This window comes from Lissotriton helveticus, chromosome 8 (genome assembly GCF_964261635.1).
Source record: "Lissotriton helveticus chromosome 8, aLisHel1.1, whole genome shotgun sequence".
In the NCBI taxonomy this organism is placed as follows: domain Eukaryota; kingdom Metazoa; phylum Chordata; class Amphibia; order Caudata; family Salamandridae; genus Lissotriton; species Lissotriton helveticus.
Window position 1 is genome coordinate 333905148 of NC_136069.1, and position 24556 is coordinate 333929703.

The window sequence follows — 24556 nt, forward strand, 5'->3', positions numbered from 1 at the left end:
ACAGAGAGGCGACTTTCTATCTACTCTAGATCTAAAAGACGCCTACTTTCATATGCCAGTTCACTCAGCGCATCGCTAATTCCTCAGGCTTGTGGTAGCGGGTCAACACTACCGGTTCAGTGTACTCCCATTGGGTGTCGCCACCGCCCCATGAGTTATCACAAAGTGTCTGGCGCTGGTAGCTGCTCACCTAAGGAGACAAAGCATCCACGTTTTCCCATACTTAGACGATTGGCTCATCAAAGCCAACATGTACCAACAATGTCTGCAGCACACTTCCAAGCTTTTCCCAGCTCAGCCAGAATTCGAAATATTCAGGCTTTAGTTCTCCGTTTCCAACCCAACCATTGGATTCCAGCTCGAACTTACATGCAGCCACTAGGACTGATGTCATCCTGCCTCATGATCGTTCCCCCATGCCAGACTGCACATGCGCCCACTTCAAGTATGCTTAGCCAGTCAGTGGAACCAATCTCCAGGTCTAATAACCGGCCTAGTGTTGGTAAGTGGCTGTACTCCTCGCTCTCTGCAGTGGTGGAACACACAAAATGTATCAAAAGGACGGCTGTTACTAGACCCCGTTCCACAGATAGTACTGACAGCAGACGCGTCCCTCACTGTTTAGGGATCTAATCTACAACAGCGCACAGTGCAAGGCTTGTGGAGCCAACAACAGAAGTTGCTCCACATCAATCATCTAGAGCTGCTTGCAATATTCCTTGCAATATTCCTAGCACTTAAGGCGTTTCTAACTCACCTAGAGGACAAAGCTGTCCTAATTCGTACATCAACATGACAGCCATGTATTATATACAAAAACAAGGGGAGACACACTCTGTCCAACTGTCCCGCTTGGCCCAAGACATCTGGAGGTGGGCCATTCACCACAAAATGTATCTCCTAGCGGAACATCTCCCAGGAGTTAACAACCAGATTGCAGATCTCCTCAGCAGGCAAAGATCTCAAATACACGAATAGGAACTCCACCCTCAGGTCCTCTTTCCATACTTTCAGCGTAGGGGAGTCCCTCACATAGAACTTTTCGCCACATATCAAAATGCCCAAACTCCGCGGCCAGGTATCCACACCCATTGTCCAAAAACTATGCACTATGGATGAATTGGTCAGGGATATTTGCTTACGCTTTTCCGCCTCATTCTATTAGCCGTTCAGAAACTCAAACAAGCGTCCCTGACACTAATCCTAGTTGCTTCCACATGGACGTGGCAACCGTGGTTCACAACCCTCTTGGAACTCTAGTTCCTCACCAAAATTACGTCTTACACCCAATCTTGTCACACAGAGCCATGGAGACATCAGACATCCGGACCCCAGTCAGCTCAATCTGGCTATCTGGCTCCTCATGTCTTAGTGTTGGGCTATCTTAATCTACCACCAGCCTGCATGAATATTATCAAAGAGGTTAGGCGTCCTACTACAAGAGCCTGCTATGCAGCAAAGTGGAAGCGGTTTGTAATATACTGTAATAACTACATCAACCCGCTTGATGCTTCTGTACCAAACATTATATGTTATTTGCTACATCTACAACGGTCCAATTTAGTGGACACTTCCATACATGTACACCTGCTGCAATAGCTGTATACCTCCACAATAGGCAACATCTATCTCTTTTTAGAGTGCCTGTTATCAACGCCTTTATGGAGGGACTCAAAAGAGTAATTCCCCCGAGACGTCCACCTGCTCCAGTATGGAATCTCAACATTTTTCTCACCAGACTAATGGGCCCACCCGTTGAGCCACTGCTCAAAAGTGAACTGCAATTTCTCACATGGAAAACTGCTTTCCTCATGGTTATCGCATCACTCAGAAGAGTGGGTGAGCTTTAAGCATTAACTATCGAAGAACCCTTTTTACAAATGCACCAAAATAAAGTGGTTCTTTGGACTAATCCTAAAATCATTTCTGCCTTTCATATCAATCAAGCTGTAGAGTCATATGCGCCCACCCACCTCCCCGGGTACATCTCCTTTTACTACTCCTACTAGCTCTATTATTACCCTCTGCGGGAAAACAATTAACAATGGAGTCGATGCCCATGTGCACTATTACCGAAAGGAGGAGTCACCTACCTCATGACTTTCGAAGAAAAACAAAAGGCAAACATCCGGACCCAACTCTAGATGGCGATCTATACATGGCATATTCTACAGCTCTACATGCCAAGAACAGATGCATACTGAGTAAGTAGCATTTTCCTTCAGGCAGTCCACAGCAGCACACTGCAGTGGTTTTCTGTGTCGCAACTGATCTCAAATTATTTTTTTAAACCAGTGTAGTACTTAGATTTGTATTCTTTCAACAGAAAACTTCTGCAAGCAACAAGAATGAGATTTAAGGCTACTGAGCCATTTGTAATTTCTGTCTTAAGATGGAAATTTAAGTAGCCCTTATCCTGTGTTTTTAATGTAAGCAGGTCGAATTCATCAATGTTGTAAAGTTTTCCAGAATTAAATGAATTGGAATTTTTGTGAATTGGAATTTTTGTTAGGCTCATGTGAAAGAGTTTGTGTTTTCTTACTGTTCCTTTCTTCCTCAACAAGGTAAGGGCTTTTGAAGGCATTTTCTTTACTCCCTGTAATTTTCCTTATGCTCTGCGTCCATAACACCTTTCCAGTGTGTTTTATGTGCTTGTGCCCCTCAGATATTTATTTGTGTGGAGCTTTTTAAGTTTTGTGTGTGCAGTTTTATATAGCGCCAACACAACCCAAAGGTAGTCGAGTGCTTTACATTAACACCAGTTACTTTTCATGAGGACACCGTAAACTTGGGCAAATCACTTCATCTCCCTGTGGCAAGCGCCATTTGCTGTGGGTTACCTGTCCACAGCAGATTTACTGGCAGACAACTTGGCTAAAAGGCATTCATATTTACAAAGTCAATTGCTTGGTCATTGCCGAGACCTATTCGCTTTGCCAGTGCTTGTTCTTTTACCATGTCGTAGGTTGCCAGCTGGTGAAAGTCTGCTGACCTTCGTCTGTGGATTTTTTCAATTCCTTTTTTAATGATTTTCAAAGAGCTGTTTCGTGTTTGGGTCTAAAGAGCCTATTGTTATTAAAATATTACTATTATTAACATGCCACTGGTCTGCATCTCTATGCTCTGGAAAGAGAGCTGTGTCTCAATGGGTAGTGGGCCAGCATAATCAACGAGCATAAATACTTGTGCCTTTTTGGCAAACGTAATACCTTCGAAAGCGCAGAAATGTCAAAATGACATGTTTGATACCATCACTGTTGTATGTTAGATTGCAAAAGTATCCTTTGTACTGTAGATCGCTTGGAGATTTGAGGTTGTCCATCTAAGTTAAGTATGCATGGCTCTGTGGCTTATTGCAAAAATTAAGAGAACCTGTATCGGTAACATGTTCTTGGCGCCCTCAATTAGCATTCAGTCCTTGCTATTTCCTAGAAGAAGACTTAGCAAAACTAGTTTGAAAATATGTGTCTGTGGATATGCACTAGTTTATTTCCTCCAGCAATCCCCCTTCTCCTCTGTGGCAACAAAAATCCTCTGCTGCTGTACTTGGGTCTAATAACGTTTTATTTGTTTTGCAGCTGTTACGAGAACTTAAGCACCCAAATGTGATTTCTTTGCAAAAAGTGTTCCTTTCTCATGCTGACAGAAAAGTATGGCTCCTTTTTGATTATGCTGAACATGACCTATGGGTAAGTACTACCTCCGAACAATTTTAGCTTTTCTAGTAAGGCAGTTCAGTAAAGAAAGCAATTGTGTGGTGTTTCTGCCAGTTTGGTAGTGTAAGCAAGAATCTGAGGGTTGTGCTATCAATTCATTGACTTCGCATTTTTATCAGGGGAAGGATTTGATGTACAATGCAGACGCGGTCCGTGCAGGTAACAGCGGTGGGGTTGTGTTAGGGGGGATTTCAAGGGACGATGCTGAGGGACAAAACATCACTTATTTCATTTTTCCTGAGCATCATGCCTTGAAATCCCCCCTTTCACGGCCCCACCATGGTTACCTGCACGTGCAGCGGCTGGTAAAATGTGTGAGGTGTAAGTCCAGTACGTCACTTAATAGCAAAGTCGAAATCGAAAGTTGGTACGGTGTGGAAATTTATGGCAGTAACAAGACAACCTGATTGCATGGATCCCTTTTCTAATGAAAATGGCTACTTCACCGAGATTGTAGGACAGTGTCTTAAGTAATGCTAAAAAGATTTTTGCAATGTAGAGCCCTATAAATGGATTTTTATACAAAACGATGTGGGCAGTGGACCACTTTAACACCCTCAAAGCACCAACTCAAATGTCACCAATATTTGTATAAACTTAAACTTTCGAATAGCGTGCAATTTTCAAATACTCCCTGCCCTGAGAGTATGTCCCAAATCCTTGGGAGAAATCAATGTTATACCAAACTTTGAAATGCACCGCCAACAAATTTAGATCTCCACCATATGTGGTTGATAAAGTCTATAGGCAAGGATGTTTCAAAATGAAAGACGCTGTATCCGTAAATGCCAAAAAGTTCAAAGTTCCTTTAATAATCCATTAAGGTACCAGCCAACGCGTTTCGTTCCGTCAAGCGGAACTTCTTCAGGGCTGTGAAACATAAAATAGAACATACAAAAAAACCCTTGTGAATTACTTCAAATTAAACCACACGTGAAATAATATACAAACAACATTGGACATTACATATACCAAGAAAAACCCAAGTTAAAATCCTCATTTGCGCATAAAATTGCAGCTTTCCTAACATACATTGTTTTAAATATTTCTTAGAGTTCTTATGCTGCATAATCAATATAGTGAGAATTTCATTATATATTCGCAAATATTCCACAGGAAAGATAAAACGGGGGAAAAACCTATTCATTAGGTCATATATTAAAAAGCAAGTCCACACGGATTTCTACATTTTGTTTTCAATTATTAGAAACAGCGTCATTGTTATTCTGATCATTCACAACTGGTCATATAACTATGGTCATAACTTTGCACCAATCATTTACATTACCAGACAAATTCTGTTAGTTTCCAAAACAAAGATACTTTTTCAAGAATACTTTTTTGACCATATGGTCCCATGATACCCTTCTCAAACCTGTCCCCATCCTAAAAGCAAGGCAGTTTTTCCTGGGGACAGCCTTTTTTGGGGAATAACCCTTTATCCCAACCACCATTAAAGCCAGCCCTGGCCATACGAAAAAAGCAGCAACAGCAAATCCCTCCGTATTTATGTCTTATAACTACATAGTAAAGCACATGGAAAAGTCACGTCAAAAAAGACATGTAATCTTCCTACCGCAATAAATGTTGAGATGAGATGCAAGTATGTTCACCCAACGCCGGTAAATAATAAACGAAGTAGGTCCAGAATCAAGGATTTTCGTTTTATCCGTTTTTTTCTTCGTTTATTTTGTTTTTTCGTTTTTCACAAATAGACTATTTCTTGCCAATTATTTCAGAATATCTATTAACGATGTAACGTATACCTAGAATCGTGTAAAATAATAATCCATAAGAGGGAGATTTTAGATCCCACCCTTTCCTACGTTAACACATATTTAATAAGAAAACATTTTTACACAAGTCACAGTTTAAGGTATATGATAAAGTTGTATATAATTCTATACCTTATGATTTCAACGGATGTATTTCTTAGAAAGTATTTCTATTTCTTCATCATGATTTTCGATATGCTTGATATTTTCTATTTTCCGTAGGGCACTAACCTAAAAAATATATATATGACACAATATAACTAATTCCATTGCAGACTATACTTTTACTCCACATGGCTAACTTTTCTCTCTATATGCGAGTAAAACTCGCATTGGATATTGACAATATAGGTCACATACCTTGAATACCGTAACGTGCACGTCCTGCACCGTTACTTAGTCAGACTTCTAAATCTTCAGTTGACTCTCAGTTCCCAATTATTTAAAGGCAGTAACCTGAAAAAATCGATATGGGTATAGATGTTCATATACCACAAGGGAAATATTACTCGCAAGACAAGTCTAGGGTGGCATTTTATTTTTAGGAATTCTCCGTTAATTTGAGCTCAACATTTACACATAACTATTGTACCTGGGACACGCCAAGGAAATAACTTTTGCCATGGCAGCAATCCCTTAATATAGCGGGTCCCTATCACATGGCCACATACTTTGGTTGGTTCGTTCTTATGGTGCTTGGGACCGCTCTGTTGGTCCATAACATAATCGTGCCGTGTTCGGTGTTATTGAGAAAGGGGATAATATGTATGTCCCGTTGACACAGTGCGGTCCCTAGGGTCGATATGGGTGGTCGCTTCTGGTCAAATTATGTTGAGCTCAAATTAACGGAGAATTCCTAAAAATAAAATGCCACCCTCGAAAATCATGATGAAGAAATAGAAATACTTTCTAAGAAATACATCCGTTGAAATCATAAGGTATAGAATTATATACAACTTTATCATATACCTTAAACTGTGACTTGTGTAAAAATGTTTTCTTATTAAATATGTGTTAACGTAGGAAAGGGTGGGATCTAAAATCTCCCTCTTATGGATTATTATTTTACACGATTCTAGGTATACGTTACATCGTTAATAGATATTCTGAAATAATTGGCAAGAAATAGTCTATTTGTGAAAAACGAAAAAACAAAATAAACGAAGAAAAAAACGGATAAAACGAAAATCCTTGATTCTGGACCTACTTCGTTTATTATTTACCGGCGTTGGGTGAACATACTTGCATCTCATCTCAACATTTATTGCGGTAGGAAGAATACATGTCTATTTTGACGTGACTTTTCCATGTGCTTTACTATGTAGTTATAAGACATAAATACGGAGGGATTTGCTGTTGCTGCTTTTTTCGTATGGCCAGGGCTGGCTTTAATAGTGGTTGGGATAAAGGGTTATTCCCCCAAAAAGGTTGTCCCCAGGAAAAACTGCCTTGCTTTTAGGATGGAGACAGGTTTGAGAAGGGTATCATGGGACCATATGGTCAAAAAAGTATTCTTGAAAAAGTATCTTTGTTTTGGAAACTAACAGAATTTGTCTGGTAATGTAAATGATTGGTGCAAAGTTATGACCATAGTTATATGACCAGTTGTGAATGATCAGAATAACAATGACGCTGTTTCTAATAATTGAAAACAAAATGTAGAAATCCGTGTGGACTTGCTTTTTAATATATGACCTAATGAATAGGTTTTTTCCCCCGTTTTATCTTTCCTGTGGAATATTTGCGAATATATAATGAAATTCTCACTATATTGATTATGCAGCATAAGAACTCTAAGAAATATTTAAAACAATGTATGTTAGGAAAGCTGCAATTTTATGCGCAAATGAGGATTTTAACTTGGGTTTTTCTTGGTATATGTAATGTCCAATGTTGTTTGTATATTATTTCACGTGTGGTTTAATTTGAAGTAATTCACAAGGGTTTTTTTGTATGTTCTATTTTCTGTTTCACAGCCCTGAAGAAGTTCTGCTTGACGGAACGAAACGCGTTGGCTGGTACCTTAATGGATTATTAAAGGAACTTTGAACTTTTTGGCATTTACGGATACAGCGTCTTTCATTTTGAAACATCCTTGCCTATAGACTTTATCAACCACATATGGTGGAGATCTAAATTTGTTGGCGGTGCATTTCAAAGTTTGGTATAACCCCTATAAATGGAGTATTCATACATTAGTCTATACATGAACCAGTTTCATTTTTGGATTATTTTCAAGGGGTGCTTGTATTTTATGCACTGATCCAGAACGTCATATTGGAAAGGCACCAGTGAAGAATTGAGTGAGAAGTGTGAAACATGTTCTTGATACTTTTGGTGACATTTTGAATAAATGAACTACAATTTACAATGGCTCTACCACACATATTGTAATATAATTTGTTGTTTGAGTTTCTGCAACTGACAGATATTTAAAATATGAATGTCTCGCTTGACTGCTTAAACCTATATATTATTATTTAATAAGCCAAAATGAAGGCTAATTTAGTTTAGCACCTGCTGTAGAGGTATATGGTCATATTTGAATGCCTGCTGTGCAAAGTGGGGCAGCCTGGCTAAATGGAGTGAAAGATATGGTGTGTCTGTGTTATGATTAGGGCTCCCAGTTTTATGGTATTTATTTTTTTGCCATTTCCGTCTGTATTTATCCATATTTATTTTTGCCACAAGCAAAACCCGACGCTACAGCTAGTATTTCTCCACATTTATTTAAATTGACAATGCACACAAATGCCCTCGGTTGTTATTGGTCAACACAATGAATTCATCTGAAAACCTTGCCATTGTAGTACAAGCTCAAGTACATTTCAAGAGACTTTGAGGACATTGAGGCTCTTTCTGGTTTGTTAATGAAATGTCACATATAGGGTTGCAGGAGGCTGGATAGATGCACAGCTTCTGGGGCAGCTCTCGGGACAGCCCAGGACAGAGAGGGTATATCTGCTGGGTGCTGAACTAAATTGGGGCGGGGTGCCAGCAAGAACGCAAGCTGCCACCCCTTCTTTAGAATGCAGACCATGAAATCAATGTGCGATCTGGTAATGGAAGGTGTTTGAGCAGTGACATAACGAAACTTGAGGGGGCCCCCAGCAAGGTACAAGAAGGGCCCCCGCTCCGGATTTAATCCGAAACTCCCAGGTCAGAGTACTGTGCTGAGGGGGGCCCTTGCAGCTCGGGGCCCCCGCCTGTGTTACATCACTGAACACTATGTCCTCAATAAGGAGTAAATTGTGTTTTTTCTTCATTATGTGGTTAGGGCCTTTAACGGTGCTGCTTGTCACCGTGGGTGCTTGCTATACGTTTACACTCTAGCTTTAGAATTTTGAGCGAAGGAGAATACCAAGGACTGCACAATTTAATACGGCGGTGCTGTGTCCTTCTTTCTGGAGCAAGAGCTTGGATAGCAGTCTCAATCCAAATATCAATCCAGCTTACATCCTCATCCGTCTTGCCGTAAAGAGGAGGTTTACCCTCTTCTAGTGTACGCTGGAAGGCTCTTAACATGCATAAGTTGCCTTTTTTAGCTGGGGGCATCTAAGCTTTGCCTATTTGAACCTAAGCATGTGGTGTTCAGAACAGACCACAAATTAAATAACATCATTTGTAAAGCGCACAGCTACCTCCGGAGAGGTGTCCCGACACAGGCGGCCGTCGGGAAGTTTAAGCAAACTATTGCCCAGAGTCACATGGTGCTGGGCTACCTTGCCGCCGGAGCAGGGGATCGAACCAGGAACCCTGTGGTCTGGAGTCAGGCACCCTGGCTGCTGCGCCACACCTCTTCCACAGGAACAGACCAGAGGGATAGGAGTATCAACATCAAGCGGTCGGGAAGTGAAAATTTGGTCTAGAGTATGACCAGCGAGATGCATAGGGGCAAAGATTGATTGGGCAAGGCCCATCGCAGCCAGATTCTCCAGAAGAAATTAACTTACTCTTGCATTTTCACAATCTATGTGTAGGTTAAAATCTCCCAGCAAGATACAATGCCCATATTCGAGAGTTAAAGGGGTCAGAACATTACATAGAGAGGATATGAACCCTCTAGTAGGGCCAGGAGGCCTGTAAATATAAATGCCGCAGATAAAGATTGTGTGGCTGAGAGGAAGAAAGTGAAGCCCAAAATCTCTGCGCCTACTAATTCCATAGGGGGCAGGGGGGGCCAGAGTGTGGCATTCCTTGTAAATAATTGCAAGTCCTCCCCCCTACCCTTATTGCGATCCATCCTCAGAATTTTAAAGCAGTTAGGGACTGTTTTCCAATTATCCAGACCAGAGGAATCTGTAAGCCAAACAACGCACCAAGATATTCGTCGCACAGTAGGTCATGTGTATTAATTATCTGCGTGCTTTGGGAGGGAGCTGGAGTTGTTCAAGGCCTCTAGAAAAGAGGAGCTAGGGCCAAGTTGAACCATTGTAGGTTGTTCCCTCGGGCTAGTGCAAAAAGCACATGATGTGGACTTTGTCTCTGAGAGACCAAGAGTGTAGGGGCTAAGAGGAGTACAAGTGGAGGTTAAGGCAAAATCCTGAAGTTGTGAAGGGCTGTAAAAGAGATGGAAAGTACCTTTTTTGATGATACCAGCATACTGACTGTCGCTGTATGCTTCTGGGTCGCTGACTGGCGCAGACAGGCTTCCCTTTTGCACGCCTTCGGCGCATCTGCACAGCGTCCCAGACAAAATGCATTAGGAATGCAAGTTAAGCTAGAGCGCGCACTTACAGAAGTGGCCGGTCTAGCCGTCCCCAAGGTAGAAAAAAATGCCCTGGCAGCCAAGCGAGAAGCATCAGCCGTTCCCACCACCCGTAATCGCAGGAAAATGCACGGATCCCCAGCAACCTAAGTCAGTTTCAAGACCAGTCAAATTAGCACAAATGAAAAAATAAAACCGTGTTTGCAATAAATGACTAGAGATTAAAAATCAGGAAACATAACAGCTGCATACGAGACGAACTAGAAGTGAGTTGGGACCCACTGAAGTTCTTACTACAGCCAAATTTGCGCTGTGAACCTTACTAAATATATTACGGATGTAAGGTAAGCTAGAGCCCACACTTACTGAAATGGCCGCTCTAGCAGTCCACAAGGTGGTAAAATGGGCGCTATGCACAGGTGCCTCGTGCAAGCAGCCCAGCGAGCAATATCAGCTGTTCCCTCCACCCATAATCACAGGAAAATGCACGTAAACCCCAGCATCCTAAATCTGTTTCAATACAAGTTAAATTGAAATTCACACAATTTTTTAAAAATAAAACAATGTTTGCAATAAATGACTAAAATGCTATGGGGGGGGCGTGGCCGAGCCGGCCCAGATGGCGGCAGCACTTACCTAGCACTCCGCTCAGCAGCCCGCAACATCGGCATTAAAAAATGCCCGAATCGGACAACAATCCGCCACAAATGCCGCCACATCACATGTGAGGAGCACCTGATAAACCCGAGAGGACAACAGAGACGATACCCCTGAAGACGAAGGGGCTCCGGCGGGGTCGCGGGCACGATCGTAAAAAGGCGGCACGCGGCGGACGCTGAGCACTCCCGCGACTGAACGAAGATTTGGAGACGGGGCCTGGTGATTGGCGACTTCCAGACCTTGCGGCAATTATCTTTCACGATCGGACAGCCCCCAAGCAGGAAATACATCAGAAAAGCACAGGTGAGAGCACTGCGGCAGCTGACCGCAAGCCCCTGCGCACGGCAAATCCCATGCGTGGGGGTCGGGGGGGGCACCTTAAATGACGCCACGCCGACGCCAGGGCCCACCGCCGCAATCCTGCAGAGTGCCCACACAAGGCACCCTTCCCCGGCACCGGAGATGCTTCTGGGGAGGTACAACCGGGTAGTAGGCGGGCACCAGTGAATTATCCACGCCACCAGCAATCGCCCCTAACACAGCGGCCCTGCAACAACGCTGGGAGCCGGGAAACTGGGCCATGCGAGGGGGGGCCCCACCTGAAAAGACGCCGCACTGACGCCAGGGCCCTCCGCAGTAATCCCACAGAGTGCCCACGCAAGGCACCCTCCTCCGGCACGGCACCAGGCCTCGAGGTGCGCGGGGGAGATGCAACCAGGTAGCAGGCGGGCACCAGCAAATTATTCACGCCACCAGCAATAGCCCCTAACACAGCGGTCCTACAGCCCTGCTGGGAGCCGGGAACCTGGGCCTGTGAGAGTCGGCAGACCACTAGAGTACGTCGGAGGCCTAGACGAAGGAAGCTGGAGCTCTCCGAGCTCGATAGCGGACCCACCCAGGACTAGCGCGGAGCGAGGGCCACAAGACAACCGCCTAAGAAGGTCCAGCGCAGGGGTGCCCCCAGAAGATGTCCGTGACCCCCTCCAGGGCCTCGCAGGGTGCGATCATGATCTGAGAGACAGCGGGATAGTGTGACCGAGCGCTACCGTGCATGGGACCCCTTGGCACTTCTGAAGACACACTGGACCCCCACCTCAGCTAAAGACCCAGAGTTGAAATAACACTCGGCGCACACTGAGTATCCCTGTACACCGACAACAGACATCTTCCCTCGGGCTACCACGGACTCCGGAAGACTGAGCCCAAAAGGATCCACGGAGAGGCGTCTGGTCGCTCCTCACTACATTTCAGGGAGTGATCCTCCCCCAGCAAAATCCTCACCAGTCTGCACGGGGCGCATCCCAGGAGGGTCGGCGGACATCGCCCATCAGCGACCCGGCGACAGTCGGAAGTAATAGCCGCATCAAGAGCGGAGGACACCGCACAGGGAACATAGGCCCCAACTGACCGTGACCCACTGGACCTCCACAGAAGAAGAGGGACACAAGAATCAACCGGTGGCTGTTGACGAGGGACACGATCATCATGGGGCGCCAACGCATAACGGGCACTTCACAGTCCCCGGGACCTCCGAGAACAACGTCCCCGGCACCTCACACCACACAGCTGGGAGAGGAATCCACAACCTCAGAGACCATGTCGAATAAATTGGACAAAGTCCTGGCGGCAATTGAACACTCCAGGGTAACCATGGAGCGCAAATTTGGAGAACTGGCCACAGACCTCAATTTGCTCCGGGATGAGCACAGAAAGCTTGCAGACAAAGTCAAGCAAGGAGAGAAGACATTGCATACTCTGGAACCGCAAATACAACAGCAATGGGACATCTTGAAAGAGCTGAAAGGACGGGTGAAGGTCCTGGAGAGCAAAACGGATGATTTAGAAAGATGGTCCCGCAGAAGCAACATCTGCATCCTTAATCTACCGGAGGGAGTGGAAGGGACTGACCCTCTCGGATACATTACAACTTGGATCGCGATGTTTACACAAGCAAGGGACCTGACCCCATTCTTCTCCATAGAAAGGGCATACCAGGTGCCGTCCCGCAAACCAACGCCGGGGTCGTCGCCCAGACCGTTTATCCTAAAACTGCTCCATTACCAAGACGGGGACGCTATCCTCCGAGCGGCAAGACGACAAGGAACACTCCGAGTAGAGGGCAAACAGGTAATGCTATTCCCAGATTACTCACGGGCCGTTCAACCACAAAGATCCACCTTCTTGGCAGTCAAACGCATTGTGTGCCAAAAAAATGTCCAATACGCGCTTCTGTACCTGGCCGACTCTAGATCATACACGAGGGAAATACCCACCTTTTCCTCAGACCCCGCAGAGGCCATCAGCTGGGTCGAGCAGCACCTGTCACAAGTGGAACTTCTCAGGAAGGCGCAGACCTATCGACCATCAGGCCGACAGCGAGGGCAACAGAAAAAAGTCACACTTGCACAATTGTGCTCACGTTCGTACTCCTCCAACAAGAACTCTCCTGATCTCGAACAAATCATAGCGGAACGCCGGAGAGCACTTCAAACGGCCGCAGGGATGGGACTTCCAGGGGACAGCTCAGATGGTAAGAGAGGCCCGCAACTCTTCACTTCGGAGGAAGAGGGCAGCGACACGAATATTCCCGGCGATGGCTCAATAACACCACCAATAGTGACCCCCCAAATGGCAGACACTCTGATCTGATACTCCCAGACTGGAATGACGCACATTATGGGGGCATTCTTCGAGAACTTTATACCTCCTAATCTAAGAGACAATGCTCAACACCGAAGGGACGCTCCAGCAACCGGTCCTACACTTAAGGCGCATGAAGACTGTACATGGCATTAAACTGCACCAGACGGCAGTGGCTAGATTAGTCACAGTTGGGCACCACCAAAGCACAGTCAATGAGCGGGTAGCTGCAGTGACAGCGGCTGACTGAGGCGGGATGACCACTTCCCCCACGCAACGAACTAAAGTTTGCGCATGACGTGCAGTTTGGACGTATCGCCTCGAGCGATAGGTCCTATGAGTTGGGACTGTTTCCCATTGGTTCACCTTCTTTCCCCCGCATTTCACATCCCCACCACTCTCTCAGAGGAGCGCACACATGGCATAGAGAAACATGGTTCAGATACAAGTGGCAGGAATTTATTTTTTATTTTTATTTTTTATTGTTTTATTTTCTATTCGGTGATGGGGGTGGCGCGAAGGATGACGGAGACCCCAGGCCAAAAGAAACACCACCTAGATATTAGACGCAATGGCAGTCAAGATATCCCTAACACGGACCTGAAGATCATTACGTTAAACGTTAGGGGCATGAACACAGCAAACAAACGGTATGCGATTTACTCCTACAGTAAATAGCAGCAAGCACAACTTTCTCTCCTACAGGAGACATACCTGACAGCGACAGAGGTGGAGAGGTGGATCGCCTACGTAAGAAATGGCGAGGTATTATCTGTGCTACAACATAATGCGCATTTGGAGGGGTGCCCTGATTTGGGTTGGACCTGGGGTCCCCTTCAGAGAACAATCCCGAATGGTAGACAAAGAAGGCACATACTCCCTGCTAGCGGGACTCCTCGAGGGTAAGGAAATACTGGTCGGAAGTATTTATGCCCCAAATGTAGAACAGGATCAATATTGGGCCCGCCTTCCTGGAACGTTAGCACACTACAGATTGCTGCCTTGGCTGTTGGGAGGGGATTATAACTGCACTCTAGACATTAGCTTAGATAGGTCTCATCCCCCTCCGGCGAAGTCCCCCGCACTGAAACAGACAGAGCAATTTAAAAAACTGGGTTACCCACTGGACATTAGTAGATGCCTGGCGAGAGAAGAACCCAAACATTAAAGTGTATTCCTTTTACTCCGCCCCACACAACCTCAGGGTGAGACTAGATAGATTCCTTTGCTCCACAGCGCTGCTCCCTCAAATACAGCATGCAGACCATCTGGGCAGAGTACTCTCTGATCATGACGCACATTCAGTGATCTCAGATGGAGGCTGCCCCCCCCCCCCCCCACACTGCCCACGTGGAAACTGCCCCGGGAGTGTCTCACTGATCAGCTGTTCTGTCACGCGCAAGGAGACCACATACAGGAATACTTCATAATAAACGCTGGCACAGCCTCCTCCAGATCAATAGAATGGGACGCGTTTAAAGTCGAGGCTAGAGGACACTGCATCCAACACATAGTAGGAGTGCGAAAAACACTAGAGCAATCACTACAAACGACGGGAACAAAATTGGCGGACCTAACCAAAAAGCATGGATAAAGGGGAAGCTACCCCGGAGCAAGTGACGACAGCAAAAACTACTTACACGGAAACTATGAGAGACCTTCGTAAATACAATTTTAGGACATATGCCGCCCGGGTACATCGGGAGGGAAATAGGGCGGGAACACTCCTAGCCTGGCTAGTGAAACAAGACACAAACATACAACCGATTACAGAATTGATAGATGCGACAGGGGCCCCTAAGCAGTCACAAGTGGATATAATACGCATTTTCCGCAACTAATATACGGGAATCTATCGGACTCCGCCACAGTCATCACGACTAGCGTTGCCCCAGTTCTTCCACTCACTGCCTCTACCAAGCATCCCGTCGACAGATGGGAAGGCTTTCGAGACCAAGATAAAATCCCTGGACTTGACCCATGCCATTAGGGCACTGGCACGACGCAAGGCCCCGGGAATGGACGGCTTTCCCCTCGAATATTATACCACCTTTTCAGGCCAACTGACCCCATGGCTCGTATCCATGTATGAAGACTCATTAAAAAGAGGTGAACTTCCTGGTTCACTCAGGGAATCTACCCTGGTAACTTTCCTCAAACCACATAGGGAACCCACTCTCCCGTCCTCATACAGGCCTATAACCCTACTCAACGTGGACTGTAAAATTTTAGAGAAAATTGTGGCGGATCGGTACATTCAAGTCCTCCCACAATTGATCCATCCAAACCAAATTGGTTTTCTCCCCTGAAGTGGTGTCTCACAGAATATACGTAGACTCTTCCATATACAAGACAGAGCGAAAGATCACTTCCCACGTGCCGCATGCCTAATTCTAGACCTCGAAAAGGCCTTCGATACACTACAATGGCCATATATATATTCGCAGTCCTCCATAAGGTACGAGTCGGCCCGACCCTGCTGGCATACACACAACTCTTCTATAAGGGCCTCACGACTAGGGTGAGAGTGGGGAAGTACATATCAGCTCCATTTCCGGTGGAGCGGGGGACGAGGCAGGGATGCCCCTTGTCTCCCCTCCTTTTCGCCCTGGCAGTGGAACCCCCGGCCATTAGTTTGCGCCAGGGGGTGAGACGTGCGGCATTCCAATCGCGGACACCGTGTATAGCGTATCACTATACGCCTATGATCTCCTGATCTATGTGCGGGATTTCAGAAGCCACCTTACACCGATATGGACAATATTGCAGGACTTTGTAGAGGTCTCCGGACTCAAAGTTAATTGGGAAAAATCAACGATCTTTCCGCTAAGCCCCTACCTAGCCCCCTCTGAGATAGCGATTGGGCCCCAGATACTCGGTTGGAATGCCGCGGCACCCCGATACCTGGGAGTGTGGCTGTATCACTCGCCCGAGAGTCTCTATTAAGGAAATCACCGCAAGACATTGGCTGGACTGCGTACAGCAGTCGCCTTCTGGAAGACCCTGCCCTTGGCCCCCATAGGAAGGGTAGCTATAGTGAAGATGATTATGGTACCCAGGCCCCTTTTTTCAAGAACTAGACACACTACTTACAACTTTAATATGGGGGGGTGGTAGATGCAGGGTAGCCCTGCAAACCCTTTATTTGCCCACAACACAAGGGGGTCTGGAGCCCCCTCCTTTGAAGCTTACTTCCTAGCAGCCCAACTACAGTGGCTGTCCCATCGGATGGCAGAGCGCCACATGGAGGAGACATTCTCCAACGATGGCCGGATACCTCTCCCGGACCTCCGGAGATTACTGATGCCCGGGACCAAGCCCACGCGTACTCATCCCCTGCAGGTAGCGATAGCCCGTAAATGCATACACCGTATGTCAAGGGGTCAGCCCCTCTACTCCCCATTGCTCCGATTAGTGGGATTCCCTCAGCGGGAGAAATATTACACTTCCAGCGCCCTCCGGATATGGACTGAGCATGAGGTGACCGAGGTCGAGTCCCTGTTCGAGGATGGACCGCTGAAAACGTATGCCCAAATGAGGGGAAGCTACAATCTCCCCCTGGGACAGTTTTTGGTCCATAGACGATTAATAGATAGAGCTTGACACTGCTGGGATCTCACTGAGGGAGAACCACCGACTCACCCGGTGCTGCATACAATTCTGCGTATGGGCACGGGGAGGCACTCAGTCACTTGGTATTACAAAACAATACATGAACTGCTCACAACCCCTCTACAAGCCCTACGCCAGAAATGGGAGGACGAAATAGGACAGGTGCTCCACGACAAAGAATGGGAAAAGGCACTAGAGTACCCAAAAAGGTTTCTAGAAATGCACGTTTCAAAAACATTCAATTCAACATTTTGCATCGCGCATACTTAGCACCTCACCGGCTCCACCAATTTTACCCCGATACACATTTTGCATGCCCCAGATGCCAAACATCCGAGGCGACTTTTAAACACATGTTTTGGGACTGTCCCGCACTCCTACAGTATTGGGATAGGTTACATCAGATCCTAAGGGCTACAGTCAACCTCATGCACATTTCAACGTGGAAGGCGAGCGCCCTAGGTGTCTTCCGCAGGTGGAAGACAGAAACGGTGCAATGCAAGTTTGCTTCCCTAGCTATGCTCCTAGCGAAACACGGAATAGCCATGCATTGGATGGCCCTGGCAGGACCCCCAGAAGCACCCTGGATAGGCGCCATTAAAAAATGGGGGGCAGCAGAGGAAGATGCACTGAGAGATGAGGAGGTGTAAGGGATTCGTAAACATCCCATCTCCATGGAATGGGCACAGCTCCTGTTCAAACTTGATCAAGAAACAACACTTGAGGACTCGCCCATGGCCTCACAATCCCAATCCCAAACTCCACCCCAGTCCCCTGTGGCGCAAACGAACACCAACGCGTAACAGCCATGCGATACGAAGGGCCGACTGTGTGCTAAGGCCCCATCGGAATACCACCCCATTCCATGATGGGAGACACAACCTCCCTTGAGCCCAAACCACTGGCACCACGGCTCCGTAACTAGCAAACCAGAATCTACCACAAACTAAGCAAATAACATGATACAATCCGTAGCTCCCTGACCCCCCCCCCCCCCCTTTCCCCTCCACTTCCCTCCTTCGTTAACTTTCTATGTTTTCCCCCGACACCCAAATAGTCGGCTTCTCCTAGTTGGGAAAACATTCATGGACAATAACAAAGAAGGTGTACGGAGATAGAGCTTGGGACTGAATATCAACCCAAACCTCGCGGAAATCCACATAGGCAGACACCAGGCAACCTACCACTGCCCGTAATAGTTCAGTTGAACTGTAATCTCAGTTTCATTTGACTGTTTCTTATATGTGATGTAACATATATGATGGGATGGTTGTTCCAGGACACAATGATATCATTAAATGGTCTGCATGCACCTGTCATCATGTCTGAATAAAGATGTGTAACTCTGTACCATGAATACTAAAACTCCCAATAAAGAAATTTAAACCAAAAAAAAATGACTAAAGTGCTAAGTCAGATTATAAATCGGGAAACATTAAAAGTATGGAGGGGTTGTGGCTAGTTCACTGAAAGTTAGTAAAGAGTAAGGCAGGATGTACAGCAAATGATAAGGTAAACTCTGAGGCACCAAGGCATGCAGAGGATAGAGTGCAACAAAAGTCACATTCAAATAGAAAGGGTGGAGAAAGAATAATCTTTCACTATAAATCAGGTTATTTTCATGCAGGGATTTTTGGAATGTTGAGCTAGGTTGTAATCGAAGGAAGTATAAAGAGTAGAAATAAAAGGCTGAAAGTTGATTATCTGTGCGTGGGTGATCCAAGTTGCTCAATCTTAGTGTTTCTGGTGTTGATACTGTGAGTTCCATTTTACATAGATATTGAACATAATTGAAATTGTTTGAATATGTACCTTTTTTAGGGCTGGTACTACGCAACGCGCATGCGTTGCATAGGAGGGGACCTAATGCCAGCGACAGAGCTTTTGCAGCAAAAAAGTGCAAGCGTTGCATTGCTCGCAATGCAACGCGTGCACATGTTGTCGATTTTTCCTTTCGGGAGCGTGCGGCGTCATATGGTGGCGCCATATGGCCGCACGCTCCCGAAAGGAAATCGCCCATGCCCCCTCCCCCTGCTGCCAGCCTACCACTTTCACTGCCGCGCGGGCAATGTCTGCCGTGCAAGGCAGGCGCGCGCCTTCTCCTCCTGCTGCCAGCAGACCTGCCGTGCTTGTCTAAGCATGTAATTGATTATTTTGATTTTAAGATAGTTTTGTAATTTTTCGACCTTCATTAATATTTCTAATGTGTTTTGATTTAGTTTTTTATCACTCTACACACGTTAACTGTATAAATACATAAATAAATACAGCACTCAAAAATATCTGTTGCCACGTTTTGCGCGTCTGAATATTTAAAACTTCAATATTGCGTGTGTGCGTCAGTGCATGTATTTCTAATTGTAGCATTTGTTTATTTTTCGAGGGAACCACCAGACCTCATTTATACACCTTATCTCAAGTACATGATTGTAGGTAGAACTTCCCAAGACCCTCCCTTTTTCGAATTCATATGACATATCTGTAACAATCCTACGTTTTAGCTCTATTTATTTCGGAACCTAAGCGGCAGGGGGGGGAGGGGGGGCTTCTTTCGGCCAGCTCCCTTCCTCCATTGGTACCTTTTCTGTGCCCACCACAGGATGCGATGTGGGGCAGCGGGCCAGCCTCCATCAGTCACTGGCACTGCCCAGTGAGTGACCGCATGTGCTCTGCGCGCCATGTGACCGTCTGCACATTACGTGCTGCACTTCACTGCACTGCTGCGGGACAACGTTGCTTTTTGTTAAATGTTCACTTTACGTGCTTCACATCCATAGCTCTAGAGCTGCTGAAGCGTGTGGCGTCCCTCGCACATGTAAGCTCGGGCCAGGGAGGGGGCCTTTACCCAGAGGCTTCCAGGACCCGCTGCCCCGCCATCCCAGTGTTAACTGGGGTCTCAGAAGCGGATATCACAACTCTGATAATCACAGTTGTATTTGTGAGCAGGACTGCTCCTCTGGAGGGGTGAACCTTTCAAAGGATGCTACAGAATTGTTCTCGGCCCGGATTTTATTCCTGGAATCCACAGAAAAGCTTCCTCTCCGAACTTGCTGAGTGGTGTATGAGCATGGAAATATATAAGCAAAAAATGTGTTTAATAAACCTAAAAAAAAAAAAAGCAGTTGTTAGTCGTGAACTTATTTCTTTTGATCAATATATTTCGTGAACATGGCATTTCATTGCAATCGTTTATTTCTTAAATAGGCAAAATTGGTCACAAAATGATATATCAAATGCAGTTGTGAGTCGACTAAAGCAGAGTTTAGGAGAGTGGAGTACAGCGTATTCTATTAGAGTAGCATGGAGTGGTGTGTATCAGAGTGAAGAGGACACAACAAGAAGTCGGCCATGTACAATCGCTATGAAGTACAAGCTACCGGAACTCTGCCCCCAAACACAAAAGGCAAAACAAGCACTTGCAAATCAATAGGTCTCTCATTATTAAAGTTTGAGCTATTGGTACTGCATTATTTAGCAATGCCAATAGCTCAAACTTTAATAATGCGACACCTATTGCATTGCAAATGCTTGTTTTAAATATGGGCTGCTGTATTTTTATGTGGTATGTCTGGATAGCAGGTTGTTCAGGTTTGTCTGAGTTGTTGAGGAGTGGACAATTTCTGGGCTTTGTAATTATCTTACCTTAACCCCTTCGACGCTCATGACGAGCTCAGCTCGTCATGAGGTACACCTCTCGTATGCTCATGACGAGCTGAGCTCGTCATAAACAATGGGAATCAACAAATCTCAGCAGAGGAGGGGAATACCATCAGCATTGATGGTGTTAATGTGTTTGATTGAGAAAGAAACATTGTTTTTTGAGCTTCAATTGGGATGTGGTTCTCTATAATGGGGATTGTTTCTTAGGCGTTTCTGATAATTTAGCACTTCCTTTATCTTAGATTGTCCTGGAGCATTTCTGTTTGCAGGCAGGTAATGGAAACATGTGGTTTCTTTGTTGGATCACATTGGTAATAACTAAGTCTTAACCATTCTTCTGAAGGCTAAATGATTTTCAGTGGCTCTGATCTTTGAAGAAAGAGAATTCCAAAGTTGTGCCACTTCTCCAGAGAAAGTAGTGCCACTAATGGTTTTCTTCGTGTAAGCAAGAAGTCTAGTGTAGTATGCAAGTTCCAGGATTAGGAATATTTTGTGATTATGATTGAATTAAATTTGGTACTTGCATTAATACTTCTGTGAATACATGCACAGTTGTTTGAAAGAGGTTCTGTTTTCTGTTGGTGGTCAGGACAATAGACATGTGGGTTTGTGTGTTTACATTCAGAAGCAGCCTTGCTCCTGAGTTTTAGGATTCTCCATAACTTTCAGGAAATCCATGATGTGGAAAGATGAAAGTAAGTGTTTTCATTTTGTAGAAGGTTGATTGGGACAGACTGCCCACCTGAGTGTTCATGGAAAGTACAGAGTCAAAGAAAAATCCAAGATTATCCATGTTTGTGATTTTTTTTTTTTTTTTGGCAGAGGTCACAGCTTATATGGCCAGAGAGCTATAGGTCATAGTTTTTCCAGTCATTGGAAGTCGGTATTTTAGGTTTTGAGGCATTCAGTTTGAGGTGATTCCACGTCATCCGTTGATGTATGGCTACGAGGCTGATATTAAGTTTTGATGTTCTTATGTCATCAGAGCTTTTCAGTTTGAGAATTATCTGCGTCATTTGTATACTTGTAGCAGCTGTTTTAGAAACTGTTGAAAAGATTTAATTATGATTTCATATAAATATACGTGTTAAAGAGTAGAGGTGTGATGATGGATCCTTGTGGATCATCTTCTGTTTTACACAGTAACGGTGTGAAGACATAGGCATTGTGTGAAGCAGGCATGACCTGTTGTTTAAATAAGGGGAAATCCAGTTGAGGGGGATGACCTCTATACAATTTGTATTAGTCTAAGATGTTAAATGTCCTAGTGTACTGTGTCAAAAGCATCTGAAAGGTCCAGGAGTAGTAATGCTGCAACACCATTTTTGTCAACTGTATTTTTAGGTCATCTCAGGCTGTGATTAGAGCAGATTCAGTCCCTCTACGAGGACTGAATCCTGTTTGCCAGACTGAGACTAGTTTGTTTTGTTCTATGAATTTTGAGATTTGGTGAAAGACTACTCTTCTCATAATTTTGCTAAGGAAAGGAACTTAGAAGATTGCTTTGTAACAATTAAGGTGCCGAAGGTCCAAGTTGTTTTTTTTAAGTAGTGGACATATGCATGTCTTCCTTCTTATCTCTAGGAAAGTTTATGCTTTTAAGGAGTTGTTGATATAATTTCAGAATGCGATAGATGCTGATGTTGAATGAAGTATGGTTTTGAAATATGTGGAGGTTAGGTGTCCGAGGGGCAGCTGGCTAGTGTGGCTAGCTTTTATGTGTTCAAATTATGAGGGTGTAATTTCTTAGAAGGCTGACATAGATAGAAGGGGAGTATCTATTGTGATTGTTGTTTTCTGCATACTATGGGAGCTGTTGTTTGTTTTTAGATAAGCATCCAGTGTGCCTGCTTTGTTTCGATAGTACCTTGCTAGTTTATTGTATTTCACTGCAGAAGAGTTGTGAAAATGGGGTGAAGATATGACAGCTCCCTGGATTGTGACCTAGCATTAGAATTTTAATGGACTTCCTTGGATTGTAAAAATAAAAAAAAAATGGGAATTTAGCATAGTTAATCCTGGTTGAGTAGTGGATTTATTTGTCCCTCTTTATGTCTGTAAATACTGTTGTCTGTGTAAAAACTTTTTGTCTTGTGTGTTCTTGTACCTGAGCCATCGCACCGATGTGTTGAAAGTTCTCCTTTAGTTTTTTTTCCAGCTCTTCAAGGGGCTTCCTTGTTTTGCTGGTTTCAAAGTTGTTCTTGGTATTGATTTGGTAAAGGCTGTGGTAATCAATTCACAGGTGTTGAGTTCCGGACGGGCTCCCGCCTTCCCATCTTTCAGGGTCAATAGGGTGGCAGCAGCAGCTGCAGAACCAAATGGATGACATAATAAATATATAAATCTTTATTAATATTTCATATAAACATGCATATTGCATACATTGGTTGTAAAAGCTGGAATAAGGGTGTTGGGGCACGAGATTGGTGTTCCTATTAGTGTTAAAGCTTCCATGTTGCAGCACCCAGGATAATCTGCTACCTGGCTCAATACCTATAAGGTCCCAAAGGCAAGACTGATTGCATTGTAAATGCTTGTTTCTCTTTATAACCTATTCTCTTTGGAAGAAAGGGGACAGGGTGGGAGGATGATATCTTCATGCAATACTTGGGCCATGTCTTTTGCCAACCAGGTTTCCGTGATAAATAGTATGGGTGGCTCTATATCAGTCAGTGTGTCAAAGATGTTGTATTTACTTTTTCTTATTCCTCATGCACTCCTAAGCAAACGATTTAGATGTGAAAGTTTTCTTTATCTTATTTCTTGTGGTCCTTTCGACTGTGTGGTTACTATTGGTTAAAGTTTGTTCTTTGTGTGTATGGGAAGGTGAGGAGGTTGTAAGTACTGCATGACTGATGGTGATGGGATTGTGGCATTGTCCCCCTTGCGTGTCCTCCTCAAGCGAGTCCGATTCTGTTTGTAAAGGAGTTATGGGTTTATGATTTTGTTTGGTTGAAGAGTTAAAACCGAGTTGAGTTCTGTTGTGATGTAGTATGGGTGATGTGAAGTTTGTGTGATTGGTATTGTAGTCCTTTATTTGTTGAAAGTGGAAAGGCTATGATTAAAAAGGTGGTGAGACTATTTCTGTATTAATGAACCCTAGTAAAAAAAAAATAGATATCCCCACCTGCAAGCAGGATCCAATTATGGGTTTGCCTGCGAGTGGAACTGGGGAATGCCTGTCCATGGCAAGGAGATGAGGGTTATAATTACACCTCATGTTTTCCCACCGCAGAGGTGTTGAAAATAACACCCCGAGCAGCTGTGGCTAATTTTGTTGGTCCCAACCTTTTTGAAAACACCACTTGTACTTTTATCAAGGCTGCTTTCTGTAGCCTTGTTGAAGGGCTATGAAGGATTTGATTTGTTTAAACATTTAGCCTTGACCAGAGCCAAGAGTATTTTAATTGCCTTCCCTCTTTACCCAAGGTGGTTGGCATTATTGTCCAGCACCTTCCATCACGAATGGTTATTTGTTCACTACCTCATCCCTCTTTATCAGAGGGCGGGCTGAAGGATATATCTGGATCCCTCAATTTTGTACATGAGCATTACAATTGCTTCCCATCCCCCCTTCCACCATGTCCAACAGTCTGTAGGGAATTGATGCCCCCTTCTCCCTACCCTTCCTAGTGACAAAAAACCATATAGTTAATCTAGTCCCTTAACCTGTCTATTTCCTGTATTTTAACATGTTGTTTTGCAGGCACAATTCAACTACCTTCTTTCTGAAGAAAAGGTTTACTTAGTGTATGTGTGCTTGTGTGTTTATATTTTTCAAATTC

General features: G+C 44.8%; 1 protein-coding gene across 1 annotated transcript in view; it reads left to right on the plus strand.

Annotated features, from left to right (window-relative positions):
- The window catches only part of CDK8 (cyclin dependent kinase 8), a 184742-nt gene that overhangs the window by 42167 nt on the left and 118019 nt on the right, over window positions 1–24556 (plus strand). Inside the window, exon 3 of the mRNA XM_078657112.1 lies at window positions 3579–3689. Coding sequence (XP_078513238.1) covers window positions 3579–3689 — 111 coding nt within the window. The remainder of the gene's footprint in view (window positions 1–3578; window positions 3690–24556) is intronic.